Source organism: Quercus robur, chromosome 4 (genome assembly GCF_932294415.1).
Source record: "Quercus robur chromosome 4, dhQueRobu3.1, whole genome shotgun sequence".
Lineage (NCBI taxonomy): Eukaryota > Viridiplantae > Streptophyta > Magnoliopsida > Fagales > Fagaceae > Quercus > Quercus robur.
In genome coordinates, this window is record NC_065537.1 from 60,250,057 (window position 1) to 60,277,315 (window position 27,259).

At 36.6% G+C, this 27,259-nt stretch overlaps 3 protein-coding genes and 1 long non-coding RNA gene across 6 annotated transcripts; 3 read left to right on the forward strand and 1 right to left on the reverse strand.

Moving 5' to 3' along the window:
• Positions 1-2,426: 2,426 nt before the first annotated feature.
• LOC126722299 (putative disease resistance RPP13-like protein 1) lies at positions 2,427-4,906 on the forward strand. The gene is made up of 2 exons (XM_050425455.1): positions 2,427-4,800; positions 4,880-4,906. The coding sequence occupies exons 1-2, from the start codon at positions 2,545-2,547 to the stop codon at positions 4,904-4,906; spliced, it is 2,283 nt and encodes a 760-aa protein (XP_050281412.1). The 5' UTR covers positions 2,427-2,544.
• On the forward strand, positions 4,836-6,646 carry LOC126723184 (putative disease resistance protein At3g14460). Its single transcript, XM_050426490.1, has 3 exons — positions 4,836-6,090; positions 6,206-6,245; positions 6,353-6,646. The coding sequence occupies exon 1, from the start codon at positions 4,936-4,938 to the stop codon at positions 6,004-6,006; it is 1,071 nt and encodes a 356-aa protein (XP_050282447.1). The 5' UTR covers positions 4,836-4,935; the 3' UTR covers positions 6,007-6,090; positions 6,206-6,245; positions 6,353-6,646.
• Positions 6,647-8,072: 1,426 nt separating this feature from the next.
• On the reverse strand, positions 8,073-16,106 carry LOC126723185 (uncharacterized). 3 transcript variants are annotated; one of them, XR_007654186.1, is made up of 5 exons: positions 15,949-16,106; positions 15,296-15,347; positions 9,076-9,266; positions 8,850-8,934; positions 8,073-8,193 (listed from the first exon to the last, which is right to left on the reverse strand). It is a non-coding gene; the product is annotated as an uncharacterized LOC126723185 (long non-coding RNA). The 3 variants fall into 3 exon arrangements; XR_007654188.1 differs by having other exon boundaries at positions 8,073-8,196; XR_007654187.1 differs by having other exon boundaries at positions 9,076-9,281.
• Positions 16,107-16,903: 797 nt separating this feature from the next.
• On the forward strand, positions 16,904-27,004 carry LOC126723188 (LEAF RUST 10 DISEASE-RESISTANCE LOCUS RECEPTOR-LIKE PROTEIN KINASE-like 2.1). Its single transcript, XM_050426491.1, has 3 exons — positions 16,904-17,637; positions 25,276-25,311; positions 25,602-27,004. Exons 1-3 carry the CDS (start codon positions 16,926-16,928, stop codon positions 26,720-26,722), a joined length of 1,869 nt encoding a protein of 622 aa, XP_050282448.1. The 5' UTR covers positions 16,904-16,925; the 3' UTR covers positions 26,723-27,004.
• The last annotated feature ends 255 nt before the right edge of the window (positions 27,005-27,259 follow it).

Below are 27,259 nucleotides of genomic sequence, written 5' to 3' on the forward strand. Positions count from 1 at the left end.
AGTGCTCCAGCTAGCATGACTGTTCATCTTCCAGCATGCTTGGCACGTGTGCAGCTTCTGGCGGCTTTCAGCCGCGAATCCACCCGCGAGTCCCAGCCGCGACACTCTGTTTTCTTGCACACTCTTGAGCAGTCTTCACTCTATCTCACTCACTACCCTTACAACAAACCCACCTAAATACAGGGTTACTAAATGCTGAATTACAAGAAAATTTGGCACGGAATAAAGCCAATTAGATGGTTGAATAAATTCAACCTTACACAAAGATAAAGGGAAGAGAGATGCAAATACAAAGACAACACACGATGTGTTATCGAAGAGAAAACCGAAGCCCTCGGCGTAAAACCTCTCCGCCGCCCTCCAAGTGGTCAATAATCCACTAGAAAATGTAGTTGGGATACATGAACAGCAATAGACCCTCCAAGCCTAATCTACCCGATGTACCTAAGCCCTCTAAGCTTCTTGCTCCAACAAGGTTGCGCTGAACCTTTTTCTTTTCTAGCTTACCGGATTCCGCTACTTGACCATAGCATCCGCCATCCTTGGCATCTTCCAATACTTCTCAAAACTCCAAAAACACTCAACACTCTAAATGGGTGTGGGTAGTGTTTGGATAGAAATCTCCTCTCAATAGGTATGACAATGAGAGAGGGAATAAAAAGAGACTACAAAGATTTCTCTCTAAGAATGAGTAGCTCTCTCTAATTGGGTGGGTGTTTTAAAGAAACCTCTCTTAGGGTTTTTCTTTCTGAATGGCCACACATATTTTGTGGGAATGAGGGGTATTTATACTGGTGTGAGAATAGAATGCAAAGAGTCAATTTTTCCAAAACAGGGCTAGCTGGCGACTTGACCTCGCGACTTGACTGAGTCGTGAGTTCAAGTTGCGAGCTAACTGAGTGGCCAGTCTGGATTTTTGTCCTGTAGTGCTCCAGCTGGCATGACTGTTCAGCTCCCTTGCATGCTCTGTGCGTGTGCAACTTTTGGCGGCTTGCAAGCCGCGAGCCTCTCGCGAGTCCCAGCTGCGAGTCTCTGCTTCACTGCACTGTCTTGAGCATTTCTTCACACTCTCTCACACACTACCCTTACATGATTCCCACCTAAATACAGGGTTTCTAAGTGCTGTATTACAAGCAAATTTTTCACGGAATAAAGTCAACACATGGTTGATTAAATTCAACCTTACGATATATATATATATATATATATATATATATGCACGCACGGCGAAATTGTATACCTATATTTAACGATATCAAAATAGAGAAAATATAAGACAACAATCTTTTGTGTCACAATTTTACTACAATTCTGATATGACAAATTGTGAGTAGTGGAGAAAAAGTTGTGAGTTCATGTAAAAGTGATAGACAATCTGTTACATTCTGGCACATAAAATATATATAATTGTGACAAATTGTGTGGTAAAGATTGTGGTCCTTAAATAATTTATAGAAATATTTCTTTCCAATCAAAACAAATGTATTCACTCCTTTAATCTCTTCACATGCTACCTACCAGACATTTTAAATTTTTCATTCAAGCTCATTAATTAGCTGATTACATCTGGTTAATTTCTCGTTACCTTCCAAAAGTCTTCATGCAGATGACTTTGACCTGCATAGTAGAAAAGTCTCATGCAACCAGACCACAAATTGGGGTAAGCCTAAGAAAAAATCAGAAAAACAAGAACCATTGTAGACTTTTTGACCTTTCCTAGAACAAATTAAGCAAAACTCTTCACTCCTAACTCATTTGCTGAGTCTCTTTGGCAACCAGACCACAAATTGGGGTAAGCCTAAGAAAAAATCAAAAAAACAAGAAATATTGTAGACTATTTGAACTTTCCTAGAACAAATTAAGTAAAACTCTTCACTCCTACCTCATTTTCTGAGTCTCTTTGGTTACTTTTCTATATTTCCTTACAAGCAAATCATGTCAGTTATTGGAGAGGCTGCTCTATCCGGTTTCTTTCAGGTGCTGTTTAGCAAGTTAACCTCCCCGGAATTGTTGGAGTTCTTGAACCAAGATCAAGTTCAAGCTGACCTCAAGAAGTGGAAGACAATGTTACTGAAAATCCCGGCAGTTCTAGATGATGCAGAAGAGAAACAAATGACAAGCCGGGCCGTGAAGATCTGGTTGGATGAACTCAGGGACTTAGCTTTTGATGTGGAGGACGTCTTGGACAAGTTTGCAACCGAAGCTTTGCAACATAAGTTGAATGCAGAACACAGCACAAGTAAGGAACACATGCTCATCCCTGCATATGTTAGTTTTAATCCAAGTTCTGTTATGTTCAATACTAACATGCGGTCCAAGATTAAAGAGATTAATACAAGATTGCAAGAAAGTATGACACAAAAGAATTATCTGGAATTGAGATACTATGATGGGGGAAGAACTAAAACAGCAAGACTACCCACAACTTCTCTTGTGAATGAAGGTCACGTTTATGGCAGAGATGAAGATAAAAAGGCTATTGTCAACTTGTTGCTGGGTGCTGGATCAAGTGACTCTCAACTCTCTGTGATTCCCATACTTGCTATGGGGGGAATGGGTAAGACAACTCTTGCTCAACTAGTTTACAACGACCATGATGTGAATCGTCATTTTGATATGAAAGCATGGATTTATGTTTCTGATGATTTTGACATTGTAAGGGTGACAAAAGCAATTATACAATCTGTCACTTCTGAGCCCTATGATGTTAATGATTTAGATTTACTTCAAGTCAAACTGAAGAACATATTATTTGGGAAGAAGTTTTTATTCATTTTGGATGATGTTTGGAATGAAAATTACAATAATTGGACTGTCTTACAATGTCCATTTGAATTTGGGGCTCTAGGAAGTAAGGTTGTTGTCACAACTCGAAATGATGGTGTTTCATCATTAATGGGCACTACTCCAAGTTACAAGTTGAAGGAGTTGTCACCAAATGCTTGTTTGCATGTATTTACCCAACACGCATTGGGAGCAACAGATTTTAGTGAACATTTGGAACTTCAAGAAATTGGCCAAAAAATTATAGAGATGGGTAAGGGCTTGCCTTTGGTAGCAAAAGAACTTGGAGGCCATTTACGCACTAAGCACAACCATGATCAGTGGAAACATGTGCTATATAGCAACATCCGAGATATACTGGAGGAGAAAAGTGCTATTATTCCAACTCTTAGATTGAGTTACCAATACCTCCCTTCACAATTAAAGAGGTGTTTTGCCTATTGTTCTCTATTCCCAAAGGCCTACGAATTCGAAGAGATAGAACTAGTCTTGTTATGGATGGCAGAAGGTTTGCTTCAAGAAATAGAAGGAAACAAGCAAATGGAAGATCTTGGTAGTGAGTATTTTCTTGATCTACTAGGGAGATCATTTTTCCAACAATCAAGCAATCATCCATCACGTTTTTTCATGCATGACTTGGTCAATGATCTAGCTCAATGGGCTGCAAGAGACATGTGTTATAGGTTGGACAACAAATTGAATGCAAATAATCAATCCAAGATTCCCACAAAGGTACGCTATTTCTCATATATTCCTTGCTTTTGTGATGGCATCAAAAGATTTGAAGACTTCCACGAAGGCATGTCATTACGGACTTTCCTACCACTACCAGAAAGGAAAGTTTGCTACTTAACAAATCATGTTTCTTATCATATGTTGCCACAATTGAAATGTTTAAGGGTATTATCTTTAAGTGGATATCAAATTATTGAGCTATCAAGTTCTATTGGTGATTTGATACATTTAAGATACCTCAACCTTTCTGGTACTTTGATTACCAGTTCACCAAAATCAGTAAGTTCTTTATACAATTTGCAAACATTGATATTGAGACGTTGTTTCAAACTTACAAGGTTACCAAAGAAAATTGGGAATCTAGTCAATCTTAGACATCTTGATACTACAGATGCTTATTTAATCAAAGAGATGCCAGTGGGACTAAAAAATTTAAAAAGCCTACAAACACTACCTGAATTTGTTGTGGGAAAAGATACCGGATCTAAGGTAGGAGACTTGATGAACTTGAAGTTTCTTCGCAAAACACTTTGCATTTCAGGCTTAGAGAATGTAATTAATGTTGAGGATGCTAGAAAGGCTGATTTAAATGGTAAGAACTTAGATGTATTGGTTATGAAATGGGGGTCTGTGCTTAATGATTTACTAGATGCAAGAGTTGCAATAGATGTTCTTGACATGTTACAACCTCCAACAATGGTAAAAGAACTTTCCATTAAGGGTTATGTTGGTGCAAGATTTCCAACTTGGTTAGGAGATCCTTTATTTTCTAAATTGGTGCTCCTTAAGATGAATAGTTGTGAAAAATGCACATCCTTGCCTGCGATTGGACAATTACCCTCCCTAAAGGATCTTGTCATTATAGGAATGGCTGGGGTGAGAAGTGTTGGTTCTGAGTTTTATGGGGATGGTTTCGTTAATCCTTTTAGATCTTTAGTTAGACTTTGCTTTGAGGATATGCAAGAATGGCAAGACTGGATTCCTTGTGGAGTTGAGCATGAAGAATTCCCTTGCTTGCATGAGCTTTCTATCATTAAATGCCCCAAATTGCAAGGAAAAATGTCCCACCATCTCCCATCATTGGAAAAAATTTCTATTCGTAAATGTGAGCAGTTGGTTGTTTCGATTCCAAATTTTCCAATGCTTCATGAGGTAGAAATTGTCGGATGCAAAGAGGGGATAAGCAAAAGTCCTGTTGAGTTAAGCTCACTGAAGTCCATGGTTCTTTCTATTTCAGATTTGACAAGTTTGACAGAGGAATTCATGCAAGGATCAACAAAGGTAGAATATGTGACGATAGATGATTGTAAGGAGCTAACATCTTTATGGCAAGAGAGGCTCATTTCCCTTGTAACGCTAGATATCAGATCATGCCCAAGACTTGTGAACATCAGTCTACCATATACGTTAAGGACAATGAAAATTAAAAATTGCAATGCTCTGAAATCCTTGCCGATGTCCAATAGTATGTGTATTGAATACGCATATATTGATAACTGCCATTCTCTCACCTGCATTTCAAGAGGCCATCTACCTCCAACTTTGAGAAGGCTACACATTAAAAATTGTGAGAATTTGCAAGTTGTGCTTGATGAGGAGGAGGCCTCTTCCTCTTCTTCTTTAGTGAGGAATGAGGGAAATCGTTATGGCAATAGCAGTAGTAATGAGTCACTTCTTGAACACTTGGAGATTAGGGAATGTTCATCTCTAAAATGCTTGTCATCAAAAAACCAGTTTCCTGCTGCCTTGAAAAACCTTTTTGTATACAAATGTCCAGAGCTGGAGTCAGTAACAAAAGAGTTACAAAATGATGCCTCTCTTGAACACTTCCAAATTTGTCATTGTGAAAAGCTTAAGTCCTTACCTGAGGGCCTACACAGACTCTGCCACCTCTATGTGATCAAGATATGGGACTGTTCTAGTCTTGTTTCCTTCCCGGATGGAGGTCTCCTCCCAACCAGCCTGAGAAAGCTTTCAATCGAAAACTGCGAGAAACTTGAGGCCTTGCCTAACTGCTTGCCCAACCTCACCTATCTTCAAGAACTAGTTATATGCCGGTGTCCAAGCATCATATCCTTCACGGAAGAGGGTTACCCCACAAATCTTACATCACTTTGGCTGTCAGGGGTTAATATCTGTAAGCAACTATTTGAGTGGGGGATCCACAGACTCACATCTCTTAGAGATCTCAACATTATGGGCGGGTTTCCGAATTTGCAGTCATTTCCTGAGGCTGAGGAAGGTGGGAAGACAATGATGATGATGCTGCTGCCTATCTCTCTCACTAGCCTGAGTATTATAAATTTTCCAAATTTAGTACTCCTGTCCAAAGGCTTTCAACACCTCTCTGCTCTTGAAATGTTGTATATCAAAGATTGTCCTAAACTTGACTACCTCCCAGAGAACGGTCTGCCTCCTTCACTTCTGAAACTTTATATTTATAGGTGTCCTCTACTGGAACAGCACTGCAAGAAAGGCAAAGGTTGAGAGTGGTTCAAAATTGCCAACATCCCTCGTGTTGAGATTGATTGGAGGTCTGTCTATGAGGTGGAGGAGGAGCAAGAATAATTGGTATTTCTCTCTCTTTCTCTCTAAATGTATATGTTTACATATGATTTTTTTAAATTTAATAGTACAACGTGATTTTAAGAATTCCAACCCCCACCCAAGTTAATTATTCTTGCAGTATCGCCTGAACTCCTAAAAATTCTTCTCAATACTTGGAGGTACGTTAAATTTTGGGTTGCACTGGTATCTTATTATTATTAGCTCATCAATATCTAGTTTAGTTAATAATATATTTGAAATATCTAAACGAGGTATTGTATTGCAGAATTTGATGATTGCTAGTTAGATATCATGTTGAGGAACACAATGATCAATGAGTATGTACAGAATATCAAGATGCCATTTTCATACTAGGCCTGAGTGGAATGACATTTCAACCAAAGGTCATGTCTTGCACAGATGAATAAAGCATTCTCACCTTTGCTGCAGGTGGGCAGGTATCTCATTTATTCCAAAGCAATTATGGTATGAAATGAAATGCCATAGTTTCATTAAAATGTGCACCAACCTTATACTAGAATATAAGAAATGATCTGGACCATTCCAGAATTTATGTTGATGTTTGGTCTTAATATTCTGTCAAATAATTATCATATGATGAATTGTTCTCCAAGTTAATGGATTATAAGACCTTGGTGATACAAATTTGATAATTTGATGACTGCTGCTTGTTTATCTCATTTGTCACCTGGTTTTCTTTTGCTATAAACAAGACTTTTCTCTATTTTGTGAACTATGGAAATTTTAATTACAACATTTGGTTAATTTTAGATGAGACTTGCTCAGATTCTGGAAGTGGGAATTCAAACTACATTAATTGGCAAACATCCAGGCCAAGCTCATGAGTTGGCTGTTGAGCCTGTGAGACCTCATATCTTTCATACCTGTGGTGAAGATGGATTGGTGCAGTGTGTGAGTTATGGTTTCCTATTGCTAATTTAATCGTTGATTGCTTGGTCTCACTCAAGAACCTGAACTTGTATCTTGCCAAATATGCAGAGTTTTGCCAAACAAACACTAACTTTAAGATAGCTATAAGTTTTGGACAGAAGTGAGAAACTTTGGCTTCATATTTCTACTTGTTTGATCTGGATTTAAGTTAGTTTTAGTGTTGCAAGATGAATCGTGTTTCGGTGAAAATAACCATCCATAGTATAATATGAAATTAGGAAATAAGAATACATTGCTGAAGATAGATCTGGTAGAATGTTTAAGGGGATTCCTTATATGCTTACTCCCCCACCTTCTTTTCCATTTTATTTTTCATGTTCCTCTCCACTGCCCATTTTATGTTCTACTTGGCATTGTGGCACAATCTCCAGTGGACTTAAAACAAAGGAAAGCAGGCATTCTGGTCTGAGAGGGCAAACAACTACTTGACTTTTTCATCTGTGTTAATGTAAATAACAATGTTAGTGCCCTTTTCTTTGATCTCATTCCTCTTCCAAAACATCAGCAAGTTAGAGATGACTACTAGAAGTTAATTGGTGATGAATTCTTTTCTCTTTTTTTTCATCTTCAAAGTTTTATCTCTCTAGTATAGTTTTTGCCATAGTAATTTCTTTTCCATAAATGTCACATGGCATTTCTTCCCTTTAAAAAAATGTCACGTGGCAGTATAGCACAAAAAACTTGTAATAATAAAATTTTTTTTTAAAAAAAATGCAAGATGAATATTGCCAATGTAAATTTACATAGATACTATAACAAACTTATAAATTTACATAATTATACACTCACTGATGTGGATCCTTTTTGGGCAAAAATGTATAAATTTTACACATTTTTTCTATTATACATCCACTAATGTGAGTGCTCTTATTCCCCATTGATTTAGCCTCTGCTCAACGTGAGCACATAGGGCATGACATCCTTCACAAGAGTTCTTTTTGGCAGAATACCTGCAGCAGGCAGTGCAGAAAACTGTCCAAGCCATTCCTTTTTCTTTTTTTCTTTTTTCTTTTTTTCTTTTTTTGATAGGAATCTAAGCCATTCTTGTTTCTCAAACACCAGAGCCCCTCCAAAAATTGACCTTCTGTAGCTCTCTCCCTCTAATCCAAGCAGTGGGCAAACTTGACAGAAGACTTGAGCATCAAATGCCAGAATCTGCTATTTTAGTATCTTGACTGTCAGTTACGGAATAAATATGTTTCCTTAAACTGTAATGGGGCATAAACAATTAAAAAGTAAGAATTTTAATTTGGGCAGTTGTACTCCTAAAGAAATAGGCTCATTGTCAATGCAATTTGAGGGCAGAATCAAGTAAAGTAGAATAAGAGAAGAAATAAAATCGCCGCACTGTTGCTTACTTTTCTGCTTGTGCATCGCTCTCCAAAGGTTAGTCCAACAAACAAGCCATAATTACCAAGCATTCCTTTTACAAGAGACTATTTCATTCAATTCTTACTAGAATTTGTATTACCATCAAAGGGAGAGTAAATAGATGACAATTTCTATAACATTTATCCTGATATAAACAGTTCTATAAAATAAATACAAATATCATCATGGTTATAGGTAGACCATATGGTCCATATCTGTAAATTTGCAACTGGCAACTAAGGACCCATTTAATCCAACAACACAAATTAGTTCCACACTACCAAATATGTCAAGTAATTTCCTTTATTTGATAAGTCCAAATTTAACCAATTATATGTCAAGTAATTTCTTATTTTGGGTTAAAAAGAAATTACTATATGTCAAGCAATTTCTGCTTAACCCAAAATGCCAAATTACTATGTCAAGAAATTCATTATTACCATTCACTTCTACAAGGTGCCCAGCAAGTGCCACACTGTCATCGTTATCTGATCCACATGATGCTTCTGGTTTCCAGAAAGCTGCCTGTGGAAAAAAAGAAAAAAAAATACCAAGTTGAGTATCCATGCCAGTTGCTCCCAAGAGTTTTGTAGGCACATTATCAAAGCCCCTGGTCTAGACTGCCAGAGTTCAAAATGGTGAACATTTCAGTTCAAAAGGCATCACCTTTCACCAGTTTGCAACACCCCTTGAGCTCAGAATAGCTCCATGCTTATGTGGCAGTTGCTTCTCTACTTCTCTGTATAGCACATCAATAGTCAAATTCAGAGCTCCACTCTTATGTGGCAGCTGCTTCTCTACTTGTCTTTATGGCACATCAATAACCACATTGAGATATTTCTATGGTCTCATAACAGCTGCATTTGAGCCATCTAGTGTAAATAGAATATTAAACACTGATGATAATATACCCGAAAATACACGGAAAATTAATGATTGTTCCAATACAAGTTGTGTTTGGACCTGAAGCAGTCCAAAAGGAATGTTAAACATAAATGCAATATGCCTGAAACACTGCAAAAGATTTAGTTATTCCAAATGGAATGCTAAGAATTTGATCTTTCAGTTCTACTATTTCCAATTCTTAGTCTCTTAACAACTACTCTTTCTCATTTCTTCATCTTTAGTGTATGTTTCACCCAGGCAACAGATTACCAGCCATAATACTAAAGGTACTCTAAATATAGAAATTTCAACTAATGTATCTCCAAACACACAAATTCTGAACATTCAACTAATTTCAGCGTTTAACTATGCACTAGCTAAGAATTGCAATGACAACGACTATAATTGATTGAGGATGCATCCTGTACGCAACTGGATACACTGTCAGGAAAGCAAATAGATAGCAAAATGAATGCTAAAGACACGTATCCTGGCAGCAAGCTCAGACAACAAATAAATAAATCTTCATCATTCTGTATGTCAAATTGCTACTGTAGTATGGTAGATTCCAGCTGAAACTACAATTGCAACACCTTAATGCACCAATACATTTCCAGTTACTGCTTTTTTGTTTAAATTATCAATGAAAATATTATTTCCATTTTGCCACTGCTGATTGTAACAAAGGGACGCTGATAGAAGCAAATATGTTGAGTAGGATTAGTGGTGTAATTTACTGGTTTTACAACTGGCTGATCAAATGGCTAATATGACCTCAAGAGCATATAACCAATAATACCGTAACTCCTCAAATTCTAACCTAAAGCTAAAACAAGATGATTAATTATGTATGTGAGACTAAAGAGCAAAGCCACCATCCTTTTCTTTTTTTTTTTTTCTTTTTTTTTGAAACATCCTAGTTTAATGATTAACCAAGAAAACTTTACTACTAAAAACAATACTGAATAACTCCTCTTTTTTTCCCAGGGAAAACATTCATTAACAACAAAGAAAACAAAACAAGAACAAAAGAATCGAAAAAAAAATAACCGTCGTAAACAAGATTGATGTACCGGTTCTCTGAATACGGCGTTAACCATCTGCGTGTTGGTTGATCCTGATTGCCCTGCGAAATCTCTCCTCAGATGGTTATTGTTGTATCGATCCAACCTGAAATCATTCCTCTTTTGAGGGATGATCTTCTCCTTTCCTTTCCCTTGCAGTTGGTCCTCTTCCACTCTTTTGTATTTGTCAATCCGGTTCATAAGTTGACGAACGCCGGTGACAGGCTTGCCAATCAAGGATTTCCTCAAGCCGTGCTCGGTTGGGAGATGGCTTTTAAAAGTGTTGATGGTGATGTCATCAAAGTTGCTGTCCATCTCATTGTACATTTCCCAATATCTATCCAAGTATGCTTTTAGAGTTTCTCCCTCATGCATGGATAATGACAACAACGAACTCAGAGGCCGAGGAACCCTACTATTCGTAATGAAACGAGAGACAAAGGCTTGGGTGAGCTACTTATAGGAATTTATGGAATCCGTTTTCAAGCCATTGAACCACCTCATCGCTACGGGTCCTAGGCTGGACGGGAAAACCTTGCACATCAAAGTTTGGTTCTAGGAGTGGATGGCCATTCTTTGATTAAACTGGCTCACATGCTCTACGAGGTCCATTCGACCATTATAAACGGTGAGCGTAGGCTATTGGAATCGCCGAGGTAGCCTAGCCCCTTCTATCTTGTGCGTGAAGGGTGACTTAGAAATCTGATCCAGAGCCTTATTCATGGCATCATTACCCAGGCCCTTACTAGATAGACCCTTGTGTTTTCATCTATGATGGTGCTCGTCTTCATAAGAGAAGGTCTCACTTTGAGGAGTTCTTGATCTCCGCTTGTGATTGCCGTCCTCTTCATCATTAGAGGATTTGTTGGAGCTGGAAGGGGACCGCCTCCACTGTGCATGGCGTAGTCTCTTTTTCAAGTCATCTATCTCCTACTGCATGGCTTGGTGGTTGTTTTGTCTTTAGGATACGCGACTACCCACTTGGGTGGGGCTTTTGCTCGTCTGGGTGGCATGCACACTCCCCTCTAGATTTCTTTCATTCTCCTAATTTTGTTCAAGTTCAGGGCCAGGAAAATTACCCTGTCGCTGGGACCCTATGGGTTCTGTCCGTTGGGGACCTGGTTAGCGTGGGTTTTCCTGGTGTAGACCTGATCCTTCCATGTCTAACTGTTGCACTCACTAACACACAAGTTCTCCCCACAGACGGCGCCAATTGTAGGAGCACGATTTGGGGCCCAAGCCCAAAATATATGGAGCCTTGGTCTAATGAGCCTAATACAATGAATTTGTAGAGTATGGGTCAAAGAACTAGATCTTAATGAATTGGGCAACGGCTAATGTTGAATTAAAAGACAATCAAGCACAAATAAGAGATATTGGTGTCAATGGATTTTTAGTCCGAGGAGGCCAAAGTTATTGTATATTGATCACAGTTGGATATTAAGATAGTTTAGTATGCTACAGTGTTCTCTCTTTGTTTTTCACGACCCCTTTCCCATGGGGGTTCTTCCACATTATATAACTCCTTTCTAGTCATCTAGACCCCACACTTGTTGATCATCTGGATCCCCACTTGAGTGCCTATCCCATCAAACACTCCTTCCAGCCTTTTGTGAGTTGTGGTAGCCAAGGCAGCATATTCAGAGGTTCTCTCCACATTAATGCAGCCAAAAAAGTAGCTGCAGCGCATTCAATGCAGTGATAACAGCTTTTCCTTAGATATTTCAAGTTCCCTTCCCCCTCACATGTTCATGGGGTGCATTTCAACTGCCAGAGTACATATTTGGGCTGCATTCGTCATGTCTAAGGAGGAATTCCTCCTCAGATTTCCTTCCCTTCCCCCTCGTTAGTGTCCTCGGACAAGGCTCAAGACCCAATACATTATTTTGGGCCCTAGTCCCTATAGTAGTGTTTAGCTGAGATAAGAAATGAATATAAAAGAAAAGAGTAACAGAGTCACATGGGTAGGAGTGAAAAGGTGAGTTTGGAAACTTCTTGGAAAGTACGTACTTTATAAATACCCTAAAAATGTTTGCTTATTTACAAAAATACCAAAATTTATGTATATAATATTTTATAAGCAATCTATTTCATTTTATCAAGATTTAAAAAATAAACAAATAAATTATATATATCTTGTGCGTTATTTCAAAACAATGCACCAGTATACTTTGAAAATTCCATGGAATGATCTTCGAAACAGAATTCAAAACTTTAGAATAAAGTTATAATATATAGAGAGAGAAGAGTCTATAGAGAACATATAATATTGTTTGGTGTTTGACACTTTGATTGTTTGTTTGTAGTGGGGCAATAGTAAAGAATAGGCGAGAGATAGAGATGCAAAAAAAAATAGTCTTTTGTTTTTGTTGATAGATAATTGCATCTTAATATATTAAGAAACAATAATTTTGTGTATTTATCTTGGTTGATAGTTTGTTAATATTATATAAATGTTTATTCGAAGTTTTTTTATTTTTTATTTTTGCTTATAGTCTGGCCCCCCAACTTGAAATCCTGGGTCTGTCCCTACTACAAAATGTATGGTCTTTGTTTCAAAGCAACTTAAAGAGTCAGTCCTTATCTTTGAAACCCACGTCACAATGTAGTACCAACTAAAGTCCCTAAAACTTTCCATCTTTGTTGTGCTTGGTTGTGGGGAGGGCATAGGGATGGCAATGGGGCGAGGCGGGGCCGAAGGATGGAGTCTTCATCTCCATCCCACATGGTTTTGTCTTACCACATCCCCATCCCACCCCGCCCTGCCCTGCATGATAGGGAAAAATTTCTCACCCCATCCCTGCCCCTTGGGGCCCCACGAAGCCCCACCCATCCCGTAAAACTCTACTTTTTGTTAATTTGTCCTACAACTAGTACAATTTTTTTAATGCAACCTATTTCATTAATAAAAATATACTTGAAATTACAACTAAATTTATCCCATCAAATCAAATCAATTTTTAGAAAGAAAAAAAAAATTGAATAATATATCCAAGTGTTTAACAAGACAATCAAACAACAACAACAACAACAACAACAACAACAACAACAAAAAAAACTCATAGTATAACACATAACAAAATAAAGGCAAAAAACCACATTAGGTGTAATAAAATAAGCTAATATTATATGTTTATTTAAATAGTAGGGTTTTAGGGTATGAAAATTTTAAAATTATAAATCTTAGCAACACGGGATGGGGCGGGGACGGGGAGGGGCGGGGTGGGTCTAAAAAGTCTAAACTTATCCCAGCCCTACCCTGCCCTGTGGTGCGGGGCTAAAATCTTGCCCCATCCTTGCCCCGCCACCTTTGTAGAGTGGGGAAAATCTGTGTGGGACGAAAGGGGGGAAAGGCAAGTTAAGCGGGGCGGGGTAAAATTGTCATCCCTAAAGTAAGGGATAGGGATAAGTCTTTAGGAGTGTCACGCCCCAAACCCCAAAGGGTCCAAAGCATGAGAAATACGTCTCAAGGTACCTATAGATTTTTTTCTTCCTTTTTGACAATTCAATCCATAAAAATCATAACAAGTACCAACATCAAGAATTATCATAATAATTCCATTGAATATACTCTCAGAGTAAGTCAGAGCTCTAAGCAATAATTACAAGGACCAATGGCCACAAAAGAATAGAGGTCTGAATAAATAATTATATATTAACAGCTTATCCTATTAGTAGGAATAAAGTCACAACCACTATAATATACAAAAGAATAAGTCAAGCCTATTCTAAGATGTACAACATCTAATATCTCCATTACAAAAGTTCAGCCTCCATCAGTAGTTAGTCTAACTACTATTAGCCACCAAAAAGCTGTCTCAAAAGATTGTTGCCTACTCTGAAAAGTTTATAAAATAATAGAATGAGACAGAGCCTAGTAAGTAGCATATTTAATGGGGGTGGGGGAAATGTAAGTTTCATCTTCAATAATAATAATATGATATGACAAGAATGATTGAATATTGAAACTCAAAGTTACTCAAAGTAGATACCTTGAAATTATATACTATAATCTATGAGCACCAACAATATAATTTCCAAAGTCATAATATCTAACGCAAGGTAAATTATCATAAATATATCACACTACCACATAGACCGGTCAGGGGATCCACCCATTCACAACCGGCATGATATTGTCCTTTCTGGTATACAGACTCTTGGCCCCATTGATAGCAGCCTCACCCATACCCTCAAGATTTTTCTCTCCCCCCATGGACAGCAGAGAAAGCGCGTCAAATAGGACATCTCTTGCATGTGGTCTCTTGGCCCCATGGGCAGCAGCTTCACCCACACACAATCAAGAAACTTCTTCCCCCATTGGCAGCAGGGAATAACTCGTCATCCAAAGTGAAAGAGCACTGACTTGGATCTGATTCCGTTGTCACAAAGACTACGGAAACCAAATCGGGTGATCACCGGGAAATCACACATGGCATGGTGTTAAAACCACATGAAGCTCACAGGTTACATATACTTTGAAACACATAATTTATGTCTAGGTAATTTTAGAAAAACCTTAAATAATCTATCTTCTACAAAGTTTGTAAGGTTTTCAACTTCATTCTTGTCAATGGATTTTCTATCAATTTCCCACATAACAAAACAAGATAAACATCTTTAAATTTTATAATATACCATAAAATCCATGATTTCCTTATCAAAGATTAAATAAAAGATGCTCATTTTCTTTTCATATCAACAATTCATACATTTCCCCAACTGCAATACCAAATATGATGCATTTTCATATATAATCATATATATAAATATAAATACATATATATATATATATATATATATATATTAAGGTTACGACACAATAGTTTTTAGGAAAATATAGTTTCCATAGGTAATTTCCAAAAGTGTGTCTAACCTAAAAATAATATTTATGTAACATGGTTATTTTTCAAAAATCCCATTAAAAAGCTACTTACCTCGCAACCGCAAAATCATAATTCTCCAAGCTCCAAGAAGATTAGCTAGAACCTAAACAATATCAAGTAAACCTATCAAAATAAGCATAGAGCTTGAAATTGTATCTAGCTACAATTTAAGAATTGCCAAATGAGCGCTTAATTAGGCAAGCCTAGTATTTAACCACATCAATAATAATATATCCCACTTCCAGAATTTCTTAACAAATTGATTCATAAGGCATAAACTCCAATTTATAAAGTTAACCCATTTAATATCATCTCCAACATTATGACTAGCTTCCAAAAATTTACACTACATCATTAAGAGACCCATGAAAGCAAAATCAATATATCCTCCAAGACAAGAAATTTAGAACTTCAACTAACTCCAAATAAACCCAATGGCAATGAAAAAATTAAATTTACCAACCATCACATGTTATAACTTGAAACTCCTAAATTTTCCACCATACATAAGCCTTAAGTAGTCATCATTAAAACAAATTATATACCCACTCATCAAATAATTCCACAATAAAAAACCCATGCATAAAAACACATAAATATCACTTCCAATACTCATAAATCACATGAGTATCATTATTAAAGTTTAGATAAAAATAACCTCAAGCAAAAGTGTAAAACCCACCAAAAAGATTAGAAATTTTTACCTCAAAAAAAAGATGTGAAGGTGTTTATGGGTTCACAACAATTTTCCAGTGATCTTGCCGGAAAAATGATGGTGGAGATGTTGATTTGGAGTGGGTACCATGGGAGAGGATGAAGGAGTATGAGAGAAATGTTTGTGTTGTGTTGAGAGGAAATGAAAAAGAAAGAAAATAATTGAAGTGAGCTAGCCAAAGAGTAAAGAAATAAGTGAATGAGTGGTGGGGAAGGGGGTTAGGTGGGGCACGTGTGGTTCACTAAAAATCTGACATTTCCTTTTTCTTTTTCTTTTTCTGACTGATTGGGACATCACAAGGAGTGAGCTTCACACATATATACTTAGAATAGACTAGAATAGAATTTCTATTTTGTAAAAAAAAAAATAATAATTATAAAAAAAAAAAACCATTTTTGTTGTGTAACTCAGAAGTCAACCAGTCAACCCTTTAAAACTCCTAGACACCGTCATCCCACACTCTCCTATCATGTTGGGAAAAAAAAAATTCCAACATAAAGATTTATGTGAAAAATCATTTTTCTTTGAAGGGAAAAATTACGGGACAAATTCCGAATAATTTGATTACAACACTTAAAAATATAACTTGAGCAAAGAAAAAATGCATTTTTTCTTTTCACTCACTTATCTTTCACAATTTTCTCACACTCTCTATTTTTCACTTCTCTTTTACTTGCTCACTCACTCAATTCTTCGAGACTACACTGGTCCTGGGACTTCTCTTCTTCTCTGCATCAAATGGCCGAATAGCCTCATTTATATTTCTTCAATTTTTTTTTTTTTCTTTCTTCTCTATCTTGTAGGACACGCACACGTAATACTCATCCTTTTATAAATGTTGCTTGACTTTTGTACATCCCTCCATTGCTTGACTTTTGTACATAATTAATGAGTTAAGATAAAGTGTGGGCTGGACTCAAGTGCAAATGCACCCAACACATCATTCCTCATTCCATTTCCACCACAATGCTGCACCCAGTCACCTCCCCTCTGCTTAATTTCTTCCTCTTCCTTTCACTCCTCTCCGTCGCTGTCGCCGTCGCCACCACGACGTCGTTTGCCGACGAATGTTATCATCAGCCGCCCTTCGACTGTGGGCCCTTTAAGAATCTCTCTTACCCCTTCACCTCCGAACTCCAGCCCTCCCAGTCCCACTGCGGCCAGCCCGAGTTACGACTCACCAACTGCGACCCCACCGCGTCACCCGAGTTGACCATCCCCCCACTGAGTTACCGAGTCCTCCGACTCAACCAGGCCAACAAAACCATGACCCTTGCCCGCTCAGACCTATGGAACAACACGTGCCTCGCGGATCAATTCACAAATTCCACGATTCTAAATTCTACTATTCTGAATTACACAACCGACAATGAGGACCTCACTATCTACTATGGTTGCTTCTTTAATTACACGGTGATGCCAATGCCTGCTAATCTCTTTAATTGTAGCAGCACTAATGAGGAGGAAATGAGCGCTTCTTTTTATCTGACCGGTCCGGTTCCGGGAGATCCAATTCTCAATATTACCACCTGCCACGTCGGGGTCACACTCAAAATCCTTCAAACGGCGGCGTTTCAGCTAACAAGCAAACAGGCCTCACTTAGGGAGGTTTTGATGGAAGGTTTTAATGCGACTTATAGTGATTGTGTCTCTCAGCCGTGTCCCAACTCCAAGTCAGGTATTAGAGAGTTTATTTCCAAATCAGTAACTTTTGGGCTTTTAGATTATTATTTTTTTACCAACGAAATAATAGGGAAAAGTCAACCTTCCATTTATCATGTTATTCTTCATTATGGTATTCGAGCTTTCTACCCTATGAAAATTGCATTTTGCTTGGGAGTGGTCATTGGGATGGAAATGAAGTTCCAAAATCAGTAATTTTTATAGCCTTTAGAGCATCTGGTCTATGTCAAAACAAAATATTCCCTATAATGTTCTCAATAATTGAGAATGAGACCAAAAAAAAAAAAGTCACTCCAATGAATTCTTTATATTTAAAAAAAAATTTTGGCTCATGAACAGTAACACATCAAGTCTGATGGGCTATTGTCCATTCTTCAAATTTTTTTTCTATTATAATAAAAAAAATGTTGGAAGATATGTAATTGTTAAAAAAATAATAAATAATTAATGAAAAAATAATATTTAAATGAGATAGAAAATTTGTTGAAAAGTATATTTGAAAAAGTGGGTAGATATAGGTAAAAGTCACTGTTCATTCTCCATACAGTACAAAAATTTGATGAATTTACTAGAGATGCTCTTAAAGTAAGAGATTGTTTATTGATATTATTGATAAATCTAGAACCCATAACTGTTTTATTTTTAAAAATAATTATTTTTGAGGACCATAACTGTTGCTTGTTCAAGAAATTCAGTTTATTAAGCCCCAAGAGGCCTGATTATATCGTAACTTGTAAGCACGTGTGGGGCTAATCCTAGCTCTTATATTGATACGGTGCTTTGTAACGTAACTTTTTTTTTCTTTTTATTTTTTTGAAAATTATAACACAAACTTAAAAATACTGTAAAGATGTAGCCTCTAAGGATTTATATCATATATGTAGTCGGTCAAGCTTCCCTTGTTCTCTCTCTCTCTCTCTCACTTACTTATCTTTCTTACTCAATATTTCATTTCAACAATGTCTAAAGATGGCCAAGACCGCTCAATTTGCATCTCTTATGGTCCATTTGGATTGAGAGAGAAGAAGGGAAAGTAAAGTAGAGTAAATTTGATCCAAAATTAACCTATTTTCAATCAACTCAACTCTACTTTCTTCCATTCCCCCTTCTTTCCCCTTCAATCCAAATAGGCAATAATTTTCCAATGAAGTCGTTTAGATTCATATCTCCTTCTTCCAGCTATCCAATCAAAAAAAAAAAAAAAAAGTGCCTAAAGATGCTCAGTGGTTTAGAGTGTATACTTAATTGAATAGCCTACTTCCCTTAGTTTCATGGGTTCTATGTGGGTTGGTCATGTGAGTGGCCATACTCTGCATTTAAAAATATTTTTCTGACTTCCATATATTGAAAAATCAAGCTTTCATTTCTTTTGTTTTCTTGATTAGTTGAATAATGGATCATGATCCATTCTCTTTATCCCCAACTAGGTTTTTTCTACGGGAAGAGTTGCCATTTGAACTAGAGCCTGCTGGTATACTTCCCTTTGTGCATAAGTAATCCTTTCACTAGTTTTATTGCTTTCTTTAGAATCCAGAAAATGCCTGAAGCTTTGCACTCAATCATCTAGTTTAGATTCTGATCGTATTTGCTGGAACAAGCTTTTTTATTTAATTTGGTACGTCTAGAACATCTCTCACTAGGTTTCTAGTTTTTCGGTAAGGAAATGTTATGATGCCAGTTACACGAGGGATGTCATGCTTATCATCTTGTCATTAGATATCATATATTGTATCCTTGTCAGACCATTATTGGCAGAGTTTACTTTTGATCCTGGTATGAATTAAAATAATAATGTGCTACATATCTTCTTCTTTCTACAATTTAATGAGATTTTTTGTTACGAGGTATATATGGAGCTGCTTTTTTGGTCACACTTTCCATCATTACCTCTATAGACTATAGATAATATCAGTTTGCATTTATTCTTCTCGATTTCTTAAAACTGGTTTCTTTCCAGCCAGGGACACCTCACCAGCATCATTTACCCTGTTTCAAATAAAACTGCTTCAAAGTGTCCTCTGTAATTTTAGTACATAATGCAGAATTTTTCTATATATAAAATCCTTATATTTGAAATGAAAGATAGTTTCTTATCTTTTTCAGTGGCGGCGCCACGTACAGGTCAGGGTGTTCCCAGGAACACCCTGACCTGAAAAAAATTAAAAAAAAAAAAAAAAAATTTATATTTAATCTATGCTAGGAACACCCTCATCCCAAAATTAGGAACACCCTGAATCAAAAAATTAGGAATACCCTCAAATTAAATAATTAAAAAAAAAATTTATCTGTCCTACTTTCAAGCCAAAAAAAAAAAAAAAACCCAAAAAAAAATTTTGAACTAAAATCTGAAAAAAAAAAAAAAAAAATTTGTTAACAGAACCAAGCCCACTGCCCACGGCAAGCCAAGCCCACGGCAAACCCGGAAAGCCCAACATAATACGGAGGTAGCAAAACCCATGGATTCGCACCCAAAAAAAAAAAAAAAAAAAAAATTCAGAGAAAATCAGAAATCAAACCACGGTCACGTCGTTGGCAGAGATCAAGACAGCCTATACTCTATACAAAGCCAAAACAAATCAAACCCCATTACCCAACACTGCAATACAGTCATACAGAGGCGTTTATCAAAAAAAAAAAGAAACCAAATACAGAGCAAAAGAGAAACAAAATACAGAGCAAAAAAGAAACCCCAAACCCAGAGCAAACCAAACCCACGGTGGCGCCTAGTGGCAGCTCGCAGGCGCAGGCGCAGCTCGCTCGCTCCGTGACCTCCGCCGCTCCTCGTCTAGTCGTCGTCGCTCGTCGCCCGCCGTCGTCGCTCGTCGCTGGCCCGTCGTCGCAGATCAGAACGGTCTCACCGTCTCAGCTGTTCCGCCGTCGTCGCTTGCCCGTCGCCAGTCGGCCTCAAGGTATTTCTCCCCCTTTTTCTCTCTGACTCTCGCTCTCTCTCTCTCTCTCTCTCACACTGAAATGCAAACCGTGAAATGATAAAATGCAAAAGTCTGATGCCTCTCTCTCTATTTATTCTAGTCTTTAAGTCATTATCTCTCTCTCTCTCTTTTGAAATTTGAACTGGAATAATCTGATTGGCTGGCTGTGCCAGTGTGCCGAATCTTTACTCTTTCTTTTTTTTTTTTTCTTTTTTTTTGGGAACCAATCTTTACTTTTAACTTTATTTTGTTTTTTTGTCTGTTTTTTTGGCTTTATCTTATAGCTTTATTCGTTGCTTTTGTCTGTTGGGCAGTGACTCAGTGTGTTGCTGATTAGTAATATGTATTGTGATTGTGAAATTTTCTGATTGGCAGGTTGTGATTGGGGGATGATTTGTGCTTGTCTGTTGAGTGGGGTTGAGTGGGGTAGGGATAAATGGGCTGATAGGCAGTGGGCACATGGGGCCGGACAGTAAATGATAATTAAAGCAGTGTAATGTGTTGCACATTACACTGCTTTTATTATGCTGCACATGAGATGTATAATGTTTAGCTCTTTTAGTGTAATGTGCACAAAGAACTAAACAATATAACAAATTAAAGTAATATAATTAATAACAAATAAATTAAAGTAATATAGTTTATTGTTACGCTAAACAATAATAATTAAAACAGTATAATTAATCAATGTATTATAAAAGACAAATAAATTAAATTATGTTAGGCTAAATAATAATTAATAATTTTATAATTAATGAAACAATAATGTAACAAATTATAGTTTATAAAAAACAAATAAATTAATAAAACAACTAAACAATAATAATTAATAATTTTATTAATATTTCAAATAAACTTATAGTTTTTTGTTTATTCTTTTGCTAGAATTATGGACAAATATTTGATAAGAAAACCACGTACCCAAGATTCAGCTCCTGCACAAGATTCATCTTCATCTTCTAAGCGAGTTCGTGTTGACTTTAACTTAGAGAATCTTCCTTCAGATCCTGGGCTACGAGAAAAAATATCATCTTATCATCCTAATCATCATGATGAAATAAGAAGATATTATTTAACAAAAGGCCCTTGTCAACCTGTTTTACACAGTGATGATTACCCTATATCTTTTTTTTCTGGAAAGCCCCGTCGATTTTTATCCAAATGGTATAAAGATAGATGCTGGTTGGAATATAGTATAGACAAAGATGCAGTATTCTGTTTTTATTGCTACCTATTTGGACAAGACGTTGGTAAGCAAGGGGGAGGTGACACTTTTGTAACGAAGGGATTCAAACTTTGGAATCAGAAAGATAAGTTAAATTCCCATGTTGGGGGAGTTAATAGTGCTCATTACCAAGCTGTCAAAAAGGGTAATGATTTGTTGAATGAAAAGCAACACATTCAAAGTGTTTTTGTTAAGCAATCAAATCAAGATAAAATTGACTATCGGATTCAATTAAATGCAATAGTTGATTGCATAAGATTCCTTTTATGCCGAGGATTAGCTTTTCGTGGTCACGATGAATCTCAAGATTCAAGTGATAAAGGAAATTTCCTTGAGCTTGTACAATTTTTGGGGGATCACAATGAATCTATCAATGAAGTGTTGCAAAAAGCTTCGAAAAATTGCAAGCTTACCCACCCTGACATTCAAAAAGATATTGTGAATGCAATTGCACGTGAAACATCCAAAGCCATCATCAAGGATCTCGACAATGGGTTCTTTTCAATATTAGTTGATGAGTCACGTGATATCTCAGTGAAAGAACAAATGGCCCTCGTTCTTCGTTATGTGAACAAAGAAGGAATTATTATAGAGCGATTCCTTGGTATTGTACATGTAGCAAGTACTACCGCTTTGTCACTCAAGCATGCTATTGAATGTTTACTTTGTGAACATAATTTGAGTTTATCGAACCTACGTGGGCAAGGTTATGACGGGGCTAGTAATATGCAAGGTGATATCAATGGTCTCAAAACTTTAATTTTGAAAGAGAACAAGTCAGCATTTTATGTCCATTGTTTTGCTCATCAACTTCAATTGACACTTGTTGCTGTTGCTAAAAATCACATTAACATTGCTGAATTTTTTTATGTGGTTAGTAATTTAGTAACTGTTGTTGGAGGCTCTTGTAAGAGACGAGATGCTCTTCGAGATACACAATTTGCCAAGATTAAAGAAGATTTAGAGAATGGTGTACGTAGAAGTGGGCAAGGTTTGAATCAAGAGACAAATCTTAAACGTCCTGGTGATACACGTTGGGGATCATATTATGGGACCATTCTCAGTTTGATTTTGATGTTCTCTGCTGTTGTTGATGTACTAGAGATTATTGAAGAAGATGGCCTCTCCGACCAAAAAGTTGAAGCTCGATCTATTATGAGGTCAATTCTTTCTTTTGAATTTGTCTTTGCTCTACACTTGATGAAAAATATTTTAGGGATCACAAATGAGTTGTCAATAGCATTACAAAAAAAAAATCAAGATATAGTAAATGCTATGGATCTTGTTAAAGTGTCTAAGCAACGGTTGCAAGTGATGAGAGATGATGGATGGGCATCTTTATTGGCTGAAGTATCTTTATTTTGTACCTCACATGATATTCCTATCTTGGACATGGAAGTGATATTTGTAGTTAGTGGGAGGCCGCGACGCAACACCCAACAAAATACAAATTTACATCATTATCGTGTTGAGCTATTCTACACAGTCATAGATATGCAACTTCAAGAGCTTAACAACCGTTTTTCTGAGGCGAATACTGATTTGCTACTTTGTATGGCTTGCTTGAATCCAAGTAATTCATTTGTGGCTTTCGATAAGGAAAAGTTGATACGTCTAGCTAAGTTCTATCCCTCTGATTTTCTTGGGACAGATATTTTGGCACTTGACTCTCAACTGCAAAATTATATTTTTGATATGCGCAGCAATGACTTCTTTTTAGAGCTTCAAGGAGTTAGTGAACTTGCTGAAAAGTTAGTGAGCACAAGAAAACACGAGACTTATCCATTAGTCTATTTGCTAGTGAAGCTAGCTTTGACCCTTCCAGTTGCTACTGCAACAGTAGAAAGAAGTTTTTCAGCAATGAAATATGTAAAGAATGAACTGCGCAATCGAATGGGAGATCAATGGATGAATGATTGCTTGATTGTGTATATTGAAAAAGATGTAGCTTGTAGCATTGATAATGAGACTATTATGCAACGATTTCAAAATATGAAAACTCGTAGAAAGCAATTGTAAATTCTATGTATTTGTGTATTTTTTGATTGTTGTTGTTGTCAATATATAAAATTTTCTTTTTATTAGATTGTGTAATTTATGCTTATTGAGGAACACCCTGAAAATATTTCCTGGAGTCGCCACTGATCTTTTTGCATGTCATCCTTTAGCGTGTGTTTTTTTCCTAGCCAGTCCCAAGCCTGTAATAGTAAAGTGGCATTGAAGGACTCATGTAGCTTACCCTGCAAGGCTTGGTTCAGTAGAGTTGTGTAGTGAAGCACTCATGTAACGTACCCTGCAGAGCTTAGTTGGGTAGAGTCGTAAAAATTTTGGAATGAACATATAGAGCAGTATTAATCAAAATATTAATATGTGGCTAGGGAAGAATTATCTGTTTTGCAAGTCAATGAGTAATGTGAAACCAAGCAAAAAGCTTTTATGGTCCAAGAACGAAGTTGTGGGATTGGGTTTTATTTTATTAATGGGTGACTCTCATTGAGTTTATGGATTTTATTTTGCAGAGTTTGGTTGAGCCCAATCTAGAGTTTTTTTGTTGGTCAAAGTGGGTGTTTGTCTTCTTTGGAAATTCAAGAGTCAAAGAGTATATACATGTCTTATTGTAACCAAAGAGTTAGGGATTTGGTAATGGGAATTGACTATTTTGGTTTATAGAAGAAGCATGTGTATTGTTTACCTTAGTGTGACTGTGATCTTTCTCTCTCTTTTAGCCTTCCCTTTTCTTTTTCCTTTTTTTCTCCTGGTTACCGTTTTCCTTATTATTCATGAAACTGTTCACAGCTTTAAATATTCTTCTTCCTAGCAACCCTTTGATCTTAAATACTCAACCTTTTTGCTTGATAATTTGAACCCTTTAATCTTGGAATTTCCATAGTGCAACCCATCAAATAAACCCTTCAAACAACCTTAGAAATATCAAAGCTTTTTGTTGCCAGAAAAATCCATGCAAGCTGTTTGCTTCGATATAGGGTTCTTCACCCTCTTGTCCCCATCTTTTCCAAACCTAATTTCTTATGTAAATCTTGCAAAAGACAGCGTTCTCTACTCCCAAGGCCGCCCACACCAAAATTAGTACACAGATTTCTCTGAGTCTCAACAAAATAAACTTCTATTTCCTTTTTAGATCTGAATCTGTACTTTGGTGCTGACATGAAAATTTTTTGGAGGTAAATGGAATGTAATGTGTGATACAGTAATTTTGTAGCAATAGAGAGGTGGCAAAAGTACAAGAGGAATTTCTTCTTTTTTTTCTGCTTTCATTTGACCTCTAAGTATATAACCTAAATGAGTCAACAGCTTCAATAAAGGCAAGCTGAATTACATCTTATAATGAATTGTACATCAACTTTGTTTATTTTTATCTGCCCTTTGCTTTCTTTGTCATGTCTTGAAATCATCTATAAGTTTGTCTGAGATTCTATTCCTAACAATAACTTTTGCTAAGATATTGTTGGTTTTTCAGGCTATTCCTCTAAGTGGTGGAATCAATCGTTTAAAGGTGCGGTAATAATGAGGGAACCCTTCATATCTTTTTATATCTTTTATTAGAGTATATTTTGCAAGAGTAAAATTTAGGTACATTTACTTAAGTACAGTACTCCAATTACATTTAAACACAATTGAATTGAATTTAAATTTTTATTGGAAAAGAAAACACAATTTGTGCTATATTGGCCAATGTAACCATGTGTTTGAATTTAATTGAGGAAGCTAATGTATTGCACTTAATAAGTTTTAGTTTTGTTTTATTTATAATTGAAAGCTCTTAATTACACTCTTTAAACGCAGGTGTTGTGGCTGGTATTGCTGGGACCATAGCAGTTATCTTTGTTATGATCATTTGCTACCTCAAAAGAGAACAATTATCAAATATGGGAGTGATTAGCAAGAAGAAAACCAAAGACAATCAATATGCCAAGGCTTTTGTAATGAATCAAGGCTCACTCGCTCCTAAGCGATACAGTTATTCAAATATTAAGAAAATGACCCATTCATTCAAAAACAAACTAGGTCAAGGTGGATTTGGAAGTGTATACAAAGGAAAGCTATTAGACGATCGTCTAGTAGCAGTTAAAGTCATCAATGAGTTGAAAGGCAATGGAGAAGAATTTATTAACGAAGTTGCTAGCATTAGCCGAACTTCTCATGTTAACGTCGTCACTCTTTTGGGTTATTGTTATGAGAGAACTAAAAGAGTTCTAGTCTATGAATTCATGCCTAATGGATCTTTGGATAAGTTCATATGCAACCCAGAATCTTCTAGCACAAATTGTCAGTTAGAACAGAAAACACATTTTAAAATTGCAGTTGGCGTTGCTCGAGGATTAGAGTACTTGCATCGTGGTTGTATCACGAGGATTTTGCATTTTGACATAAAACCTCAAAATATTCTACTAGATGATGATTTTTGTCCAAAAATATCTGATTTTGGCCTTGCTAGACTATGCCCAAAGAAGGAGAGTATTGTATCTATGTTGGGTGCAAGAGGAACTATAGGATACATAGCACCGGAGGTTTTTAGTAGAAATTTTGGAGGAGTCTCTCACAAGTCTGATGTTTATAGCTATGGAATGTTGATTCTTGAAATGGTTGGAGTGAATAAGAATTTTGATGCAGAAGTCTCACATACTAGTGAGAGATATTTTCCAGATTGGATTTATCAAAACCTAAATTTGGGTGAGAATGTCGAAAACAACACGGGCATAATAGAGGAGGACGAACAAATGAAACGAAAAATGATTTTAGTGGGCTTGTGGTGCATTCAGACCATTCCAACAAATAGGCCATCCATGACTAAGGTGGTGGAGATGTTGGAAGGTAGTGTTCATTCCATAAAAATTCCTCCAAAACCCTTCTTGTTTTCTCCTACAAGGTCAGTGCAATATTCTTCATCAACATCATTACCATAAAAATTGGTGTGGGGGCGAAAAATCTACATGATCCCATCAGCAACAATTCCATTTGCTGAAAGATTTCATTTTGCAAATGGAATCGTTGCTCACTAATGCTAAGTAGTAGTTTGGATGGAAGACCGAAGTATGGGGACAAATGTAACTTGAGACAAAGGGGGCCATGGTTCCCCGAGCCCCAAAGACTTTTATTTTGTTTTATTATTATTTTTTATGTAATATTTATATATAGCTAATTGTCTCATGTAATATGTATATATATGACCCTCTCTTAAGAATTAAGTTGCCCAAATCAACCTCCGAAAAAAAATAAATAAAAATCTTATAAAAAAAATGAAGATAATTAGCAGTTGACCATGACCATTCCCCCTAAAATAGGAGAAAAAAAAAGTTTATATATACCTAAATTCAAGTGATGCCATTGTATAAAAGCGTTAATTGCTTCAAGAAATATTACCAATTCATGCATGGATATTGCTACCCTCAATTAATTATGAAATTTATATTAGATGAGCACTACCAAATTTATGTGATTAT